We start from the raw sequence: 17,350 nt of genomic DNA on the forward strand, positions 1-17,350 counted from the left end.
TTTAGTCTGTGTGTTTCTGCTCATTCTTTGTCAGGTCATCTGTTGTTCACGCCATGTTTCTAGGTTTCATGTCCAGGTTTTTCATGTTGTTTGTTTATTTCTCCCAGTTTAGGTTAATGTTAGTTTTCTTTCAGTTTGCCTTGCCCTTTGGACTTGGGCGTTTCAGAATGGCTCTAGCACTCCACCTATGCAGGTTATGTTGAAGTACTACAGACACACAGTTTGAGCTGAATGAACGAAATTTATTGCATGTATGTAACATGCCAAGATGGACGAAAGAGTCCATGGAGACCCCATGATCCAAACCCAACACGAAGTCCAACATTTTGAATTGAAAATGGCAATTTTTGCAATTTCCAGGCATTGTACTTTTGTGAACTCCTCCTAGGGATCAACTTCAACTTCATATTCGGTCAGACTAAACTACAGACCTGGGCCACATTAAACTGCTTTTCAATTTTCACCACGTGGCACCATAGCGAATTTCGATAATTTGCCATGATATTTTAATTTGTTCATATTCCCACATGCATTGTCCAATCTGGACCAAGCTTCTCAGGTTTGCGGCTCTGCTCCTGAAGACATTTCAACTGCAATATTTTACAGTGTTCACAGCATCACCTAGTGGGAACAGGAAATGTCATGTTTTACACTTTGGGGTAATGTTTCAAGGCGGATGATCCCAACAGCCTCAAATTTGTCCAGGAAAGCCTTAATGAGTTGGTCTTAGGTTACATTCAAAACTGTGAGCCTTCGTCGAAAGGCGTGGCCCTAGCGGCATGGTGAATTTTGATGTTTTACCATGAAGCACAAAATTGCTAGAACTGAAAGAAATGTTGGCCAATCTCCCCCAAACTTCACAGGCATGAGTCCCACCCTGAACAGATTCATATGACCATTGCCAGAGTGGTTAGAGCGCCACCTAGTGGGAGCACTTACTGCTCCACTTAGATTGAGCCCCTCCACCAAAAAAAACAGTGAACCTTTATGATGCTTCAGTGTGAAAACCGTGAGGTTTCATTGAACGGCGCACCGTGGTTGCCATGTAAATCACCATGAAATAGGACATAGGTTTTGAAGGACTTGGAAAGCTCTAAAACTCATGAATCTTGACACAGACCTCCAATGTGATGAAGGCTTTCATGTTTTATGGTCGCTTTCAAATTTGGCAGCCTTATGTAAGAAATGAAGACGTAAAAATTAGTCTATTGGAACCACATACTAAACTTAACAGGAAATCATGTATTTAAAATTTAATTAGCAAATTTGGCGACATTTTTCTCCATTTTAAGGCCTCAATCTTTCACGAAGAAGTCCCCCTAGAGATTTCATCAGATCAACATGATATTGTGCGGAACCTGAAGACCTTGGTCATGTTAAATTGTGAAGCTTTTGGGGTTTTGTAAAATGGTGTGGTCATGGCCGCCATGAACTACTAAACTGCTGTAACTCAAAGGCACATTGTCCAATGTCTCCCAAACTTCACAGGCAGGATGAGAATCGAGCCCCGAACACATTGATATGCCATTTCTCAGCAATAGTTAGGACACCAGCTAGTGCGAAGTGGAAATGCACAGTAGGTTATGATCATCATTCGATCTAGATGAACGTTTAACTGGTGATTCCACAAATGGCATGCATCAGTGTGACATGTTGGTAAATGGTATTCTCCATTGTCACCTAGTGGGCATAGGAGATGTTGGGCAGGGCTCGACTCCACCGCAATGCGACGGCCCTCTCTGCTTTCAGCTTTAATTTAAAATTGCTTTTATTTGAAGTTCAAATAAATCACATGTAAAATTATCCATGTACTATGTTAAATAATATGTAATTAATAGTCAAAATGATCGTTTTTATGGTTTAAGCCTTACTTTGTCCCCTTGTATCATATTGATACTCAGCGTTGACAGATACCCAAAGCCAAAGATTACACCTGATGAAGCTGGATTGTTGTATCACTACTTAACACAGCAAGCAACTTCAAACACTGGGTCAAAGGTTTTTATGTGACTCTGTGGTTCTGCCATACTGTCTTAAAACAGTCAGTGGAGCATCATAAAAATTTATTACTCATGTTTTATTGAGAAATTCCATTTTTATTATGAAGTAAGTCATTACACGTAAAGCCTTGAAGGAAAAGATTGAATTTCTGCTTAATTAAAAACGAAATTCTGAAATATTCAAATGAATCAAAGGGGTAGTGTACAGCAATCTGGTCATTAGGGAAAAAAAATACTCGTGTGTCTTTTGTCATTTGCTGTGGATAGCAGCTTGCCAAAAATGATCTTCTATTGATGCAAAATATTAATTTGAACACTTTATTCAAAGTTCTACAAATTTACAAGCATCTGCCTAAAAATAATTGGCAGGAGTACAATCCTAGAAAGATCTATAGTCGGCATTGAAGGAGAACAATTTTAGCAAAGCTGGATACAAAAACACATAATCCCATTAAGCTGAAAGGTTTAACCAGCAATCAAATGTTTGTTTGTTTTTTCTCTTCACAATAACTGAGAAATAACATTGGAAGAATCTGCCTTACGTGTCTTCACCTTTTAAGAAGTCATATATTTTGACTTTCATTGTCACAGCCAAAATGCACAGCCAGTAGCTTGGCAAAGCAGTGGTGTCACTGAGGCTTGCACACGATTTTCTTTAGTTTATATGTTGTGGAAACCTGTAAGAAACCAGTGAAAACAACAGTTATGAGGGATTGTGTTTCAAATTGAGGGACCAGGTTTGAATGAACACATAATTACCTTGGGGCATCTTGGAGTCCTACCTGATATAAGAGTAACCACAGACAAATACTCTCTGATCAGCAGGTTAGTTGATAAAGTTGGCTAATTTGGGCTCACAGATCATTTGGGCATTTCAGCCATGCTAAAATCAGAGTTTTAGCTGTTTATAATCCCTGTTTGACAGCCAAAGCATGATGTGGTATACAAACACCAAACAGGTTTCAGTGCACCAACTTAAAGGCTCACCCAAAAATCAGTTTTATTACTTGTTTTTCATAGTTGAGAATAGTAAACTAATGCCCGACACAGGTTGCTTAAATATAATCAGGATTTTGCAGACTGCATATTGATATGTTTACTTTTCAAAGCATATCATTATAAACATATTTATGATTTTTAGCAAAACTGCGCTCCCCTAATTGTGTAACGGGGGATCCATTTGCTCTGCTTGCTGCATAGCTAAGCTAAGTAGAAGGGAAAAAAAAAACTTTTATTAAGAAAAAACAAAAGGGAAAATAAGAAACACACACACAAACACACACACACACACACACACACACACACACACACACACACACACATTAATGTTGCTTACCTCGTTTATATGCATTTGTTTCATTTGAACATACTTTGTTGGGAGTCTTTGCTGGGATTTTTCCTAAGCTCTTTGTTTCACTGTGCACTTTGACAAGTGTGCAAAGCCCCTTCTCTTGACACAACAAGCAGAGGACGACTGGTAAAATTAAGATAACAATACTGATTGCTCCAAGTGCTGTAAATACTGCTCTTTACTGCATTTAGCAACAAATGACAAGTGCAAAACTGATCTGATACAAAAATTAAACAACAGCCAGTGTGTTTGCAATTGCCATTTTATTTGCCAATAGGATAGTGGCAGTCAACAAAAGCTCACATAATGAAAATGTTTGACTGAAATATGGATTTGTATTCCCAACAAAACTTTTTAGTGTAGATTGGGTTCTTTAAGATTTTTTAAGATAAACCTGAATTTTGTTTTTCGTTACAGCCAGCTATTACTCTAAATTGAAAACATGTTTTAAAATACACATTTTACTGACTCCAAATGGCTTAGTGACGCAAGTGAAAATGAAACTTTTAGCTAGCAGTCTAATACAAAGTAATGGAACATCTTTCACTTTCCTTTGTACCCTCATGTATGAATCTAAGACGTGAGTGGAGTTTCAAATATTGACTCACTCACTGATTCATCAGTACATGGCAAAGCCTTTAGGAATCCTCAAGCAAGATCTCAGAGTGTCTTTGAAGTTTTCTATACAGATATGTAAAGATGTGGACTGTTCCTCCCTGTGAATATTCCTCCCATCAAGAATAATAAATAACAATTTTGAGAATCTATCCATCCATTCATTTTCAAGTCACAGCAGCAAGAGACTTAACAGGGTATTCAAAGAATCCCCCAAACACCTGTTTCTAGCTTTGTTTCGGGAACCCTAAATGTTCTGTGGGTCATACTCTGGGGTCTTCTCCCAGCTGGATGTGCTCAGCAAGCCTCCAATGGAAAGTACCCTATCCTAATCAGCTTCCTATACTACCTGGAAAAAAAGCAGCGTCTTTACTGTAAACTCCCTTTGGAAAGCTGGTACCCGCAACATTATGGAATAAAATCAATTTGAACCCAAAGGTCACGATCTTAGGTCAGGAACATAAAAGCGATCCTTGGCCCAGGAGCCTGTTGAATACTTGAAGTCAGAGCATATCCTTAGTCACCATCATGAAGAGAGAGAAGTTAAAAACCTGACAATCTATCATCCATTGGAAATGTACCTGACTTTGTACCACTTTGGTTACACAAGGAGTGGGGTAGGGCTGTTCGATATAACAATATATATCGGATGACGATATAAAAACATCTATCGTTTCATTTATGCTATCGTCTGTTTCGTGGTGTCGCAAAATAAACTGTTTACAGCAATATTTTTTCATCTTTTTGATGGTCACTGTAGTGGCTATATTAATTTCCTAAAGTTCTCTCTTTCTCTTATTCTCTTATATTTTATATAACCACACTACTTATGCGTTGTCATTAGCAACAACGACGGTAACACCATCGCGTGTCCGCTTGTTTATGTTCCACATAAACCTTTCACAATAAAGCTCAAGATCCTGTTGAGACTTTTTCAAAATAAACTGAATCACATGAAAGAGCAGATTATTTACAGATGAGAAGTAAAAAAAGAGCCGCCAGGTGCTAAAAAATAAACCTTAGACTCAAACGTTAGAACAGGCTTTTCCCCGCAGCACGTCTTTACAACTTATGTCTAAAAATGTATCGTTTCATGCATCGGTTAAAACACTCGACTCCAGCTACATGACGCCCAGCTGGAAACACTTCACGCAAGTCGAGCTGCCCGAGATTCACAGAATTTACAGAAAATGTTACATTTTTGTGATTTATATCGTTATCAGGGCGATAGAATTGTTATATCGGGATATGAGATTTTGGTCATATCGCACAGGGTGGATATAGTTGTAGCACTCCTCACAAAACTTCCCACAGTGTAAAAGAGCCCACTGTTCCATGGCTGCTGCTTCTCCTGAGCCCACAGCTTGACAGTCAGTTGAAGCCTCCTTTGCATCACCCTGGAATAAAACTTTAGTGAGGCTAAGCTGTATGACTCCCTGATAACTGGATCACATCAACCCTCCCTCTTTTTACATGCATCTTATAAATACATTACCAGTAATATATATCTGCGATGGAAGAAAAACAGTAGCTTGGAGAACTGCTGTGAGCAGACATTGACTTTACTTTTTGCGTCACAGCATGTCAGCATTCCTGTGCATGAATGTAAACAGCTTATGTTTGTTACCTTGTGTAGCAGCAAAGATGCAATTGTACTTATTTTCTTAAATTATCATCAAATTAGTTTTTATTTGAAAGAATGAATGAAAATGATTGTTTTCCCCAGTCATTTATTTTCAGGGATTTCTTTGTCATAACTGACTCATATAGCGTAGTTTAATTAGAGCGTATGCAATCATAAACAAGACAAATACAATATTTTACACTATATTCCTATATAGAAAAGAAATAGTAAAAACGTATATGATTTACTCATGAAAGTGGCCACTTTGTCATTACTTTCATATATTGTTTTAGTAAGTTTCCAAAACATACAAGTTTCATTATATAATTCTTCAAGGGATCTTATACCTGTTTTCACACAAGACAGATACAAACTTTATAAGATTTATATATATCTTTTCCATATGGGTTATCACTGTATATTAGGTTTTTAGTCTGTAGAGAAAGAAAGAAATCTATACTACATTGACGAAAATTAAAACCAAAAATGGTCAGGCATTCGTGGCTGTGGTTAAAAACATTCTACACATTTATAATAAATATCCCTATTACTATATCTTGACATCTGATGGTTGACAAATGACCTTCTTACTCATGTACAGGAGGAAACTTGATTAAACTAGATGAAAATATCCTTCTCAAAACAATATATACCTGTCTTTATGTAGACATTCAATATACAACAGAGAACAACAAAGAAATAACTTTAATTTGTTACTCCCGTATATGGGCTTGGACCTAATCAATTCTGTTTCCCCAGTGTACACAGCTCTGGAAACACTTGGTGCAATTGGTGATATTGCATTTGAGATGCAGTAGCTTTGATTTGCTAGAAGATGTGGTGACATGGTTGGAACATTCATGTCACATTTCTCTTACAAAGACAGTGTAAGTGAAAATGCAGCACAGCACAGCACACCCCAGCTGATAGTCACAGCAGTATTGGCTGGCACATTTTTTTATTAGCTCTGTTAACTCCTGTTTTTCTTTTTATGTATTTGCAGTATTTCTCTGTAAGTTTGTAGCACTTGAATCACAAGACTGTGTTAATTTTCCCTCTCTTTTCTAGTGAAGTTTCTAATTATTTTATTCTTTATAGTTCAATATTTCGGTTTTTCATGAATTAAAAAAAAGACTACCACATTTTTCAAGCCTTTGAATAAGATTTGATCAAACTCATACTGTGCTTGAAATAACCTGAACCAAACTGAGTAGCATTTGCTGTTCCTAAATGACAGACCTTAAAGATGTACCTTATCGGCCTGGACAGCGGGGAAGATGCCTTAAAAAGCAAGATTGGCTTTTTTTCATTTTTTTTTTTATTTGATGCATAAAACCCTGAGCTGAAACTAATGGATTTGGGGCCTCACAAACGGCCGATACCTCCCCCACAGCTGACTCCCCATATGCCTATTTATTCATGCTGAGGTAAGCTGGAGGAATTCATTTGCTGTCAGCTAGTATTGAATTTGAGATTAGTTTTTATTTCAGCCTCTGAAACAGCTCTCTCTGCCTTCCACTTTTGCTCCGATGCTGAGTCTTGTGTTGTCTGAGGAGTCTTAGAAAACACGCGCGTATCACCATCTGGCAGCAGGTGACAGATATGAGCAAAGCCGGCTTATTTCATAATGACCTCCAGCTTTATCCTGCGGCATTCCCCAGCCAACTTCCTGTTAGGATTCTGGATCACTGCGCTTCTCTGATAGAGAACTTTTATCTTTTTACTTTCTGTATTTTATGGGTCTTGGTGTTGGACCTGCTATCAGATTTTGACAGCCTGGTTTTAGCATGACTTTGACTTTTTTTTTATGTCTTACAAGGCGTAACAGTCTGTCAACCAGAGTGTCAGTACTGATTTTAAATTGAAAACTTTCTGTTGTCCAGATGTCTTTGCAATATGTATCTGTTCTCTTTTTAGGCCAGCAAGTATACCTCCAAAATAACGCCTTCCTGGGAAGAAAAGAAATTTCTCACTGATTTCTTGGGCCTGTGGATTTCAGACTGGTGTAGCGTGTAGAACCTTAATGTTCGATTACCAGAAAGCAAGCTTGACAGTCATTCTGCATTCCCTACCGCATCTTGCTTTCATTCCCGTTAAGGCAACGAAAGAGTTTCAGGGAGTTTGCATCAGTTTGAACTGATCCCCCTAGGCACAGCCCCAGGAACTCAATCCCTTCTCATTATTCTTATTCACCCTTTTAATAACAGTTGCCATGGTGCTGGCAACGATCAGGTAAGTTTAGCACCATAACCAAACATACAGTACTGTGCAAAAGTCTGGAGGCACCCTCCAATTCTTTGTATTGTAGTCCCAAAGAGCCAGACCTTCTTTCAATTTTTAAACTGGTGTTAAACAAGTTCTCTGGCCTTTGTGAAGGTCTTTCAGAGTTTTCCTTTGTTGCTTTTTCACTCATTTTCAGTCCAGTCCTTGTACCTGAAATGATTCAGAAGAATAATTTTGTTTGTTTATTAAATCACTTAACACTGACCTCTGAATCAATCAAAGAGAAAAAGGCATCCAACTCAATTTATGAACCAATGCTATGTCCACACATAACAGACAACTGAGCAAAGAATATTTTTTAAATGGTATCTTTAGCAACTTTAATACTAGCAGCCTGTCACAAAAACAGTTGAATGTATAAAAAATGCTAAAGATAACACAGTTTGACAGACATAAAATATTTTTTTACACGAACAAGGTGATTTTCAAAGAGCTATTGGTCGAAATTTTGTCATATCTCGCCATGGTGTGCAAAGTGTACTTTAAAAAAAATGAGGAAACTGGATAAGTGGAGGACAGAAAAAGAAGTGGCATACTTAAAAAAACAACAACCCAAAAACCCCAAACATCTACAGCAGATGAACAGTATTTGGAAATCATGTCCTTAAGAAATAGGACAATAAATTCCGCCCCATCGGTTGATCCATCTACTGTTCACTGAAGCCTTAACAGAAATGGTCTCAGTGGAAAGGTGACAGTTGAGAGGCGATTCTTAAGGAAGCGAAACCAGGAGAAACAGGTGAGATGTTACATGGGAACTAAACTGAAAATCAGTCGCAACAGGTTTGATTAAATTATGAATCAAATTTGAAAAATTTGATTCAAATCGTTGTCAACATGTAGGGAGGTGAGGAGAGAGGTACGACAGTGAGTGCCTGCAGCCATCTGTGACACATGGTGGAGGCTCTGTTATGATATGGGGCTGCATTTCAGCCAGTGTTGTTGAGGATCTTGTCATAATTGATGGGATTAGGAAAAAAGTGTCAACACACTAACAGTGGAGTAAAAGCGGACTTGGATAGAAAAACACAAAGAAGAACACTGGGCTGGCCTCCCCAGAGCCTAGACCTGAACATTATTGAAACAGTATAGGATCATCGTGACTGAGAAGAGAACAAAAAGCATCCAAAGAAGAAGAAATCTGGAAAGATATTCCTGAAGACTGTTTATGCAAGTTACAAGAAAGTTTGCTTAAGAGATTTCATGCTATATTTAAAAATGCAGTTGGCTTTCAAGCTCCAAGGATGTTTGCACATGCTTTAGTAAATTACTTCATCCATTTCCCATTTTCCTTGCAAATTCAAAGAAATGTGAGGTGGCTTAAGACATATGTTGAAGATAAATGTTTATCTTATTGAAATCAGAATCATAATACTTTATTAATCCTTAAGGAAATTATGTGGTTACGATTGTTACAAGACAATACAAACAGTAACAGACTGAAGTAAATTAAATAATAAAATATATTACAAAGTTACAAAATATAAGAAATAGCTGTACTATACACAAATAGCACAATTATAAATATTCAGAATATTACAGATATTAAAAATGTGGGATTTTACTCTTAAATGTAAACTGCTAAACTTTCTTATCCTTTATAGTCACTTTAATAAGCCAAATGATTCATCTCATGTTTGTCTTCCTTTCAAGTTCCCGTGCAATTTTATTTTAATAAAGGCTGCACAATAAGGATCTTCTAGTAATCATTCATCTCTCCTTTCTGCTTTGAGGGACATGCTACATGTAACAAAGATTATAATTAGACAGCCTTTTGTTCTGTGTAACTTTCTTGAAGGGTTATGCTTGCAGAAAGGAACAATGAGGTCCCTTGTCAAACATCTCCACCCTTTCAGAGAGTTATTTTGAATCTTGAGTACTCCCAGGACTCCAGAGACGCGAGGATGATACCTGTCTCTCATACAGATTAGTTGCCCTAATGATGAAATATTCCAACTTCTGTGCCATTACTGAAATGCAAATGCTTTGTGGTAAACACAAATGAATTCCCCTTCCACCTTAAAAAGAAATGTTTATTGTAATGAAGCACTGACTACCACAGGAATCACTCTTATGCTTTTGATGAATAACATGTAATCTCTGTTGTACCTTAGTAATTAACCAGGAAACGAATGTCACACATGCTCCTGTCCTTGTTGTCTATGTTTTTTGTTCTTGTATTAAATTTTTTTTTAATCAAGGTTCTCTATTATCACTCCAGGAATTTAAATACACTGTTGTAATTAATATATATGTATTGGGTGTTTCGTCCATATAAAGCAACACATAAGGAATGAGTATTGTAACAGTTCTCCACCATCAACACAGTGCATTAGTGCACAAATACTTTAAAGTGTAATTCAAGGTGATGTGTAAAAGCACACTCACACCCTCAAATATTTCCTCCCTCTCAACTTTGGAAATCAGAGAGTCTTTTACTTTAAGTTACGAGGGTACAATTTGACATGTCAAATGAGAGAGAAAGATTCAAATTAAGTGTTTGTTATGGCATTTTACTTCAGATCTTTTATTGGCTGACATCCCCTGGGAAGGCTGCAATAGGTTTGAAGGGTTTAAATTAAATTTAAGTGTGGTGGCAGTGTGGTTTGTTTTTGACAAGTCTGTACCTTCAGATGTTTGCATTAAAGTTTTATGAAGGTTACCAGCTGATTATGCAGTACTGCAGGGATCAAGCAAGTTCTACTCACATGATCGAAAGATCCATGCATGAAATGCGTACTGTTTATGCTTCTCCTGCGTAGAATTTTCCTCCCTCGCTCCCTCGCTAGGACTTCAATATCCACTTGCTTGCAGAAAAAAAAAAACCCTGTGCAAAGTGGTTTTCAGTTTAGCAGGACATCAAAGCTGATCTAGTTTTGTTGGTTCTTCACCCAGGAAGCGGAGTCCTGCTGAGGCCCATGTTTACCAAACAACCTGGCAGTGTGGTGTTTCCCATTCGTTCTGGCGAAAGTCGCAGGGAGGTGGTGTTTAGCTGTGAGGCCCAGGGACACCCACCTCCTTTCTACAGGTAACAGCTGCAGACATGGCTTTATGCATGCTTCCCAAGTAATATTCCAGAGACGGAAAAGGTAGCCAGAAATTTTCTTAAAAACTGTACAGTATGGATATTTTTTTTATTTTTATAAACTGTGACCACTGTGATTTGTAGATGCTTGCCTCCTGCAATAACACATTTGTGTCTCTCTCAGTCACAGCCAGTACAGGCTTATTACAGTTTCCTAAGCTTCATCTCCCCTAATTCCAGTAAATTCCAGTAACTGAGTTGGACCGCTTGTATTTTTGTGCTGTTTGTGCCTGTTGGAGCCTTTTTAATAGAATCTAATAGAAAAACCATTTCTATGTTCCACTTTGGGTAAGTGAAATTCTATTAATCTGTTACTTAGCCCTAATTAAGAGGTCCTTGCATCACAGCCATACAGTTTATAAATGCAGCTTGTTAACCAAGCACACGAGTGTTGGCTGCTCTATTTTGTCATTCAAATAGTTCACTTCAAAAGCAACATAACATTAATAATAAGGCTTATATTAATCTATGGTAAAAGGATTTATCGCCTTAATAAAACTGATTTGATGTCATTGCTCATTCTTTGTAAATTATTAATTATTAATTAACTGCCCTTAGTTGCAGGTGTTTTGTATATTTGCTCTGGGGTGGCTGTAGCTCAGGAGGTAGACTGAAGGTAGAAGCTACAATCTGCAGAAGGTTTGTGGTTGTAGTCTGCATGCCAAATATCCTTGAGATACTGATTCCAACTTGCTCTCCAATGCATCCACTGGTGTGTGAATGTGTGTGAATGTTAGACAAAAAAACACTTGAGCATAGAAAAAGTGCTTGTATGATTGAGTGAATAAGGCATGTTGTGTAAAGCGCTTTGGGAGCTTCAGGAGAATAGGAAAGCACTATATAAGAATCAGTCCATTTACCATTGACAGCTTGACATTGATCTATACAGTTCAGTGAAAGAGCTTCCTGTCGTTGCTATCCCTGACCAGTGAAAAGATCAAGAGAGTCAAGCACCACCTCTCTGATGTCATTGTTGAGACTGGGTGATAGAGCGACACATTAATGGAGTTTCTTTCACACAATAGGAATAATATGACAGAAACTGTCTTTCTGCTGTAGGCTTTCTTTACAGTCCCACTGGTAAAGATGCACAGACACTGCCACGGGGCATCTGATCTGAGGTTATCACTATGATAAACATGATGCAAATCACTTGACGGATTGAGGTGCAGTAAACAGTTGCTGCAGGTTGTCTTTGTTCAGTACACATACCCTGTGTAGCTGAGGAGTCCCAGTGCTAAAAAAAAAATTAATGCACAGTTCTAAAATGTTGACAAATTAAAATAAATGAGAAGCAATGATTTACTTTAAAGTGCATCAAGTGCATAAGCTATTAATTTATAATCTATCAAATGGGGCTACATAGCTGTTTTCTGGCAGGGTAATTAAATACAAATCGCAAAAACCAAGCATTTAATGTGTAATAGCTCAAAATGATCCCTCATACATAAGCATATGCGGGCGTTAATGTAGCTTGAAAATCCTTGGTGTTATGCCTAATGGATACAAATTGAAATGAATGTACAAGATGTTATCACTTGGATCGGCTGGAATACTTAATAAGCAATTGGTCATTTTAGTTTTTAAACGAAAACTTGTTTACGAGTTCAGATCTGCAAATTGTTCTGCCCTTCTTAGTTTAAGTTCTGAGGGCACGCCTGGATTCACATAAAATCAAATTTTGTTTTAATTAGTTCTTTAATTATAGCAGGTGCCACCAACTGTGGCAGTTGGTACACCACATCAGTAACTGATTTCCAGATTGATGACAGCTGCTGTGATATCTCTTTTGATGATGGGGCTGATATTTAGACAGACATATCGGGGGCATTGTTACGGCCTGTTATTGTCGTGTGCCAGCTAGCGGTGGTTTTGATTTAGCGTGAGGTTTAAGATGCCACATGTTGAAAGTTTGTTTCAAGGTATCAAGGACAAATTAACTTGTCTATAACTACCAAGCTATCACGATGTCACGTGGCCCCTAAATTTGTGTCATCTCGACTTCTGTTCTAGCTGCAAAACAAATCGTTTAATCAGTCCAGCCAACATATCTGCTGGTGAACGCCGCACTGCTGCATATGGCCCCGTTCCCTCGCTCCTTCAGTGGTGTCCCTCTCTCCGTTTGCCTTAATCCTTAACACTGTCCGTAGCAAGAAAGTCTAAAATAGAAACCTCAAACTTCCTTCTTTCTGCGAGCTGTGATCATCTAATCAAATCTGCAATTCTGCATTATTAGAATTTTTTAATACCTATTTTTTCTCAGTTATTCTCCTGACTCTAAGTGCCCTGTGTACACTAGCATTGGCTGACTATAAGGCAAAAACCATCATCATCAACTCTTAAACTGACCACATTTATCTAAATGTAAAAGTAGCTATGAAACAGAGTGGAACAATTTTATCCTTTGGGTCTGTTTTTTTTTTTTGCAAAACATCGATTGTAGAACATTTAGGGGATACTCTTAATGGAAACTTAACCTTGAAGTCTTTGCAATCATTGAGGAGGTAATGGTCATGTGATGCATCATGAACTCGACAGGTTTCTTAGTACATAAACCTTAATTATGCAAATCAACTTAAGTCGCCCAAAGATTTTAAATATTGAAAGTCGATCATGTTCCTTGTGGAATAAATGGAATAGAAAAAAAATGATCATGAAGCATTTGAACTGAAAGACATAGAAATAAACAGCTGTTTGAAATAACTGTTGATGATTGCTTCTCATTTAAGTATATTTATTCAGGTTTCCTGCAGCAAACATCAGTCACTGTCATTTCTTTTAATATTTATTTAATCCAGTATGAATTAAATGGATGCATATGGCTTTGTTTCTGAATCCCTAACAGTCTGTGACTTTATCATAATCTTATCACCAGACACTCTTCTTATGTGCATGACATTATTATGCAGATCAAATTATTTTACAAAGGGTTTTGTGATGCGTCGTGCGCTTGCATTCACAGGTGGAAGCTAAACGACTCTTTCATCACGCCCAGACCGGGGTCTCGTTACTCTCTCATGGGAGGAAACTTACACATCGCACATCTTAATAAACAGGAGGACGTCGGCATCTACCAGTGCATGGCATCGAACTCTTTCGGCACCATCGTGAGCAGAGAGGCCAGCCTTCATGTTGCATGTAAGTATATTCGCAGTTTTTTTTCGTGTCCGGATTTGCCAGTCGTTTCACTCAGTGGAGGTTGGATCTGAAGACTACAATTTGGATTCTGCCCAAACATTGCAGCTGAATCTGGCAATCAGGATTTGCTGTGAGTAATGTAGGTGCTATTTTCACAGTTAATAAGAGAACGTAGATTGAAAAAGGTAATTTAGCCGGTCCTGCTTGTTGATCCTATAACACCCTTGTGAGTATGGCATATATACTGTGAGTAGAAGTGCACTCCTTGGTAGAGTACTTTTATAAGAAAGCTGCAGGATACCGGGTGCAACTTTGGCATGGTTACGTCCAACAAAGCCTTTAATTCAGCATTTGTCAACAGTTTATATTCTTTAGTCTTTTATTGTTTCTCTTCTGTTGTGTTAAGGTCACTCAGATTTGACTTCACTTCATTTGAGTTTAGTTCAGTCTATTCTGCCTTAGAAAAGTAAAAGCTTCATTGAACATCAGACCCTGCGGTTCACTGAAAAGTATAATGCCCCAGTAGAGTTCTCTGGAAATTGTTTGTTGGCAGACCTGAGCTTTTTTAACAAAAACAGCCAGCAACAAGAGACAGCAGGCTCATAATGTTGAAATTATTAATTGAAAACCCAAATGAATGGGCCATTTTTTTTATGTCCTTTCATGATTGAATCCTTTGACCCTGATTAAAGCTCCAGTGCTAGTGTTTACTCTGCTAGGTGTTTCTAAACTTCTCACACTGCTGTGATGAAGACTGCAGTCGCGTTGTGGGCTTTGACAGATCCCTTATAGCTGATTCTTTACGGCTTTTATCCATCACATTTTATAAGACCACAGTCTAAGGCATCTCTCGTGGCAAGGTGAACTTGAGTCCTCCACTCTTGATGGGCAGCCCATATCAAATGACAACCCTGATATCTGGGAACAGATGGTGCGGCTAGATTGGATTCTGATGTCTGTTTCTCTGCCACAGTAGACACAGTGATGATCCTTGGCGGGAGAGCACCAGAGATATTCATCTTGCAACTATTTGGCAATTCTTTGTCGCAAAGCAGCATTAAATCTTCAGCATATAGAGCAAATCTGTGTGCTGAGTTGCCAGTGGGCTGTTGATCATATTCACATTTCCTATCAATTTTTGGGGACAGGCTTGAACTGTATGTCATTGTTATTGGTCTCATCCATCGCCCGGGCCTGACCTGAGACCTGCTGCTTTTGTCAACGGATGAGGACAAGCATCAGTGGTGATGTGTCGTACATCTTATTTATTGCTCTTGGTTTAACTTAATTAAGTGTGCTGTGTGATTGAGTGGGTTTCAGGTCAAGGGAATCATTCACAGAGGAGCAGTCTGTTATGAAAGTCAGCATCATGTCATTTGTAACAGACTGTGACTCAGAATTGCTGAAAATGCTTTCTCAGAAATCAAGGGGATTGCACTCCTTCTTCTAATAACTTCAGCAGACAAAGACCAGGTAATGGCGTGAACAGAGTGAATATAAAGATAAACGTTGCACACAGAGCTTTAAGGCACTGCCGCTGAAACAAATCCAGAACAGTGACGGCAGAGTTCTCCTAATTGAATATTTTGCTCTCTTTAACAATGCAATCAGTCTTTGTTGTTGGTGAACAAGATTAAAGTCTTAGATTTGCACCATCTAATGGTTCTAATATCATCAAATTTGTATTTCATGGAAGTTTATTGCATATATAATAATTGAGCTGGCCTACATTTTTAATCCTTTGAAAGATGGATGATGTAACAGTTTCTGTTACCATCTGGTAGGGGCTTAAATCTCTAAAAGTAGAAAAGGGTCCTGATCCTGTTGACAATACACAGTTCACGTTTAAAAGGTTCTGCTTGCCTGCTGGGAGTGCTGGAAGGAATAATTTAGTTGGTGATCGAGCCAGATTAAGTTTCTTAATCCCCAAGGGATGTTTTTTTTTTATGTAAGTGAAAGGATTTCCACTGATGCAAGATGCAACGTTATATAACAGATTGCAAGGCCTGCAAACGAAGCAAAGTGTATTGAATGTGTGTCCTGAAGACGGAACATGGTGCTGCCTAGATTCTTTGCTGCTTATAGAGCCACAAGGGTAACACAGTGTTTAATGAAGGGTGAAATAGCTGTATTTATGACCGCAATCTAGGATGTATTTCCCTTGTATCTCGGTGCCTGTGATTTCTGAGCAGATTCACGTCTGTAATTGCATACGACATGATTATTTTAATGCCTCCTTCATGGAGATAACCCTGACCGGAGTTGTCTTTAGGTTGTCCATCAGGGCAATATCTTTTGAGTCTTTCAGGGAATTTCTTCAAGTTTTATCATAAAGTTTAATTTGTACTCAAGTATGAAGTTCCTAGATTTTGTGGCCAAAGCTCAAGGTCTCTGTGACCCCACTTTATCCTATTCTTAGAAGCACTTGCAGCGAATTTCATCACATCTGTGACAGATGTTTCCTTAAACTCAAGCATGAATTGATTAAGATAAGATAAGATAAGATAAGATAAGATAGAACTTTATTAATCCCTCGGGTGGGTTCCTCTGGGAAATTCGACTTCCAAAAAGCACAGCAACGACCGAAGTTACAGTTACAGAATTGTTATATATATATATATATACACACACACACACACACACACACACACACACACACACACACACACACACACACACACATATATAAATACAGAGACAAATATAAATAAAATATACAAAGGGGATAAATAGAATAAATAGGAATAAAAAATAAAAATACAAGTGAATTGCACATTTCAAGTATTGAGTCTATTGCACTGTTGACTATTTACAAAAAGTATTGCACAAGGTATTGTACAGTGAGGTGAAGAGGCACTACAGCTTAGTTGTTCCCCCCTCCTTTGTCCTCCTGTTTCCCCTCCCTCTCCCCTCCAGAGAGGAGTTAAACAGTCTGATGGCGTGTGGGACAAAGGAGTTTTTAAGTCTGTTAGTTCTTGTCTTGGGGAGAAGCAACCTGTCACTGAACAGACTCTTCTGATTGTTTATGGCCGTGTGCAGAGGATGCCCAGCATTGTTCATAATGTCCATCAGTTTCTTTAATGTCCTTTTCTCTGCCACTGTCACCAGAGTGTCCAGCTTCATGCCGACCACAGAGCTAGCCCTCCTGATCAGTTTCTCCAGCCTGGATGAGTCCTTCTTTGCTGTGCTGCTCCCCCAGCACACCACAGCATAGAAAAGTACTCCAGCAACCACCGACTGGTAAAACATCCTCA

General features: G+C 38.3%; 1 protein-coding gene across 2 annotated transcripts in view; it reads left to right on the forward strand.

Moving 5' to 3' along the window:
• The window catches only part of cntn3a.1 (contactin 3a, tandem duplicate 1), an 81,956-nt gene that overhangs the window by 13,175 nt on the left and 51,431 nt on the right, over positions 1 to 17,350 (forward strand). Inside the window, exons 3-5 of one of the 2 annotated variants that reach the window (XM_086278973.1) lie at positions 10,769 to 10,901; positions 11,517 to 11,597; positions 13,921 to 14,096. In XM_086278973.1, coding sequence (XP_086135099.1) covers positions 10,769 to 10,901; positions 11,517 to 11,597; positions 13,921 to 14,096 — 390 coding nt within the window. The remainder of the gene's footprint in view (positions 1 to 10,768; positions 10,902 to 11,516; positions 11,598 to 13,920; positions 14,097 to 17,350) is intronic. The other variant, XM_086278974.1, reaches the window with a different exon arrangement.

This window comes from Aulonocara sp. 'chitande type north' Nkhata Bay, linkage group LG20 (assembly GCF_057382095.1).
Source record: "Aulonocara sp. 'chitande type north' Nkhata Bay isolate Kocher_YH1m ecotype deep benthic linkage group LG20, A_spYH_male_GT1.1, whole genome shotgun sequence".
NCBI classification, from domain to species: Eukaryota; Metazoa; Chordata; class Actinopteri; order Cichliformes; family Cichlidae; genus Aulonocara; species Aulonocara sp. 'chitande type north' Nkhata Bay.